This window comes from Oenanthe melanoleuca, chromosome 3 (assembly GCF_029582105.1).
Source record: "Oenanthe melanoleuca isolate GR-GAL-2019-014 chromosome 3, OMel1.0, whole genome shotgun sequence".
In the NCBI taxonomy this organism is placed as follows: domain Eukaryota; kingdom Metazoa; phylum Chordata; class Aves; order Passeriformes; family Muscicapidae; genus Oenanthe; species Oenanthe melanoleuca.
In genome coordinates, this window is record NC_079336.1 from 98100365 (window position 1) to 98102778 (window position 2414).

Genomic DNA, 2414 nt, shown 5'->3' on the forward strand with positions numbered 1-2414 from the left:
GGTGGAGATCCCCTTCCCCTCCTTCAGGGAAGGGCTCTAGGAGCGGGTCCGTGTTCTTGCCGAGGCCAAAATCCCGATTTTCCACCTCGTTCCTTCGTGGCACGGCCGGGAGTGGAGCGGGTCCCCCAAGGATGGGGGAGCACGGGATTTAAATCCTTAGCAGCCGAGAGGGAGGCAGGAAAAAGGGGATTTTGAGGTCGTCCTTCAGTCCGTACACCGAGAACGAAGCAGCCGACTCGTGAGAACAAGGCTTCCTTTTATTGTTTCCAAATAAAATTAAAATTAAAAATAAAAATAAAAGAAAGAAAAAAAATTTTTTTTTTTTTGCCGGAGCGCTGCCCGAGGCGCGTTTCCCGACGTGCGGGAGGGATTTCCTCGGGATGAATAAACCCCGATGCCGGCGGGAAGCGGGGTCCAGCCCCGGCAACGCCCGGGCTCTCCTCCGCCAGCCCCGTCCGCAATTCGGAATAACAACGAGACAAACGGGGCTTTGCCCTGAAATCCCAGCGCTCCCGGCTCGAACCCGGCTCAAACCTCGGGTGAGGATGAGCGGAACGAGACGCTCCGAGAGGAGCTGGGGCTCCCGGGGTTCTCTGTGGAGCCCCGAGCCGCCCCCACCGACCCTCGCACACATCCACACCCGCTCACTCACCCTCACAGCCGTCGGGGCCAAAAACCGCAGAGACTCAAAAAAACAAACCCGAAGGGAGGCCGGGAGGGGAGCGGGGCTGTCGGGGGAGGGTGGGACACACCGATTACCACGTCCTGCCGTAGAGCAGGTTGGGGCTGACCATGCCGCCGTTGTAATCGACGGCGGCCGAGTCCAGGGGGGCCAGGGGGCCGTGCAGAGCCGGCGGGCTGGGCGACAGCTCCTCCAGGTCCGCCGCCTGCCCCAGCGAGCCGGGGTGCGGGTGCGCGGCGGGGCCGGGGGTGCCGCTGCCCGGCGGCGGGCAGGGCTTGCCGTCCTTCACCAGCACCGGCACGGCCACGCGGCGAGGCGAGGGCTGCTGGCACACGCCACCACCGCCGCCACCACTGCCACCACTGCCACCACCGCCGTCGGGGTGCAGCTGCTGCGCGGCCGCCTTGTCCTTGGCCTGGCGCTTCATCTTGTAGCGGTGGTTCTGGAACCAGATCTTCACCTGCGTGGGGGTCAGGTGGATCAGGCTGGCCAGGTGCTCCCGCTCCGGCGCCGACAGGTACTTCTGCTGCTTGAAGCGCCGCTCCAGCTCGTAGACCTGCGCCTGCGAGAAGAGCACCCTCCTCTTCCTCCGCGGCGCGGCGTGCAGCGGCACCATGGCCTTGGCGCCCTCGGCGATGCCGCTCAGGCCGCCCATGCCGGCCACGTTCATCCCCGCCGACGGCCCCATGAACCTGGAGACTGAGCGGCACCGGCGGCTCAGCGCCGGCCGCCCCGTCGGGGCCGCTGCTCGCCCCTCTCCCCTTCCTCCTCCTCCTCCTCCTCCCCCGCGCCCGCACTTACTGCTGGAGTAGCGGGGGTCGCCGCCGGGCCCGTACCAGCCGCCGCCCGCCGCCGCGCCGCCCCGCATCCCCTCGGGGTAGGCGGGCAGCTCGCCCACGCCGCCCAGCCCGCCGTTGCAGTAGCCCCCGACGGCTCCGTGCGCGAACTGCGACACGCCGTGCGACATGTGGTAGGCGGCCGCGCCCGCCGGGACGTGCTGCGGGACGGCGGCGGCGGCGGCGGCGGCGGCGGGGGGAGCGGGCGCCTGGCGGTACGCACCGAGCCCGCCCGCCCCGTCCATGCCGCCGAACTTCTTGTAGCTCTCCTCCATCGGGCTCAGGATGTCGGTCACCGAGAAGGGCGTCGTGTGCTTGGGGCTCAGCGACATGACGGGGCGGGCCGGGCCGCGCCGGCACCCGGCGAGCCGTCCGCGGCGGCGGCCACCAGCCCCGGGCCGCCGGTAGCTCGCCGGTTCTTTTAGCCCGGCGCCGGGTTTACGCCAGACGCGGGGGGGCGGAGCGGCGGCGGGCGGCCCCGGCCCCTCCCCGCCTCCCCCTCCTCCCGGCCATTGTCCTGCGCCCGCCCGACGGCTCTTAAGCCCGGCCGGCCCGGGGCAGAGCCGGAGCGGCTCCGAGCGGCCCCGGCCCCGCCGCCCTCGCCCGTAAGTACCGGCCCGTTCCCTCCATCATCCCCTCTGCCACCCCCGGCACGGCTCCCGTCCGCCTCGACGGCAGGAGCCGGGCAGGTGTCCCTGTCCCCATCCCTGTCCCCATCCCTGTCCCCGTCCCTATCCCTGTCCCCGTCCCCGGGCTGCGACGCTCCCTTAGGGTGATGCTCCGTTTGCGGCGGTGCTTTGGGCTCCTCTCGCTCGTTCTTGGCGCGTTCGTGGTTTTTGGCACAACGAAAAGCTCCCCCTGGACGGGCCGGGCCCTCGGGCGGGACTGGGCAGCGG

At 70.2% G+C, this 2414-nt stretch overlaps 1 protein-coding gene across 1 annotated transcript; it reads right to left on the minus strand.

Annotated features, from left to right (window-relative positions):
• Positions 1 to 755: 755 nt before the first annotated feature.
• Positions 756 to 1850, minus strand: NKX2-4 (NK2 homeobox 4). Its single transcript, XM_056488034.1, has 2 exons — positions 1484 to 1850; positions 756 to 1381 (listed from the first exon to the last, which is right to left on the minus strand). The coding sequence occupies exons 1-2, from the start codon at positions 1848 to 1850 to the stop codon at positions 756 to 758; spliced, it is 993 nt and encodes a 330-aa protein (XP_056344009.1).
• Positions 1851 to 2414: the final 564 nt, after the last annotated feature.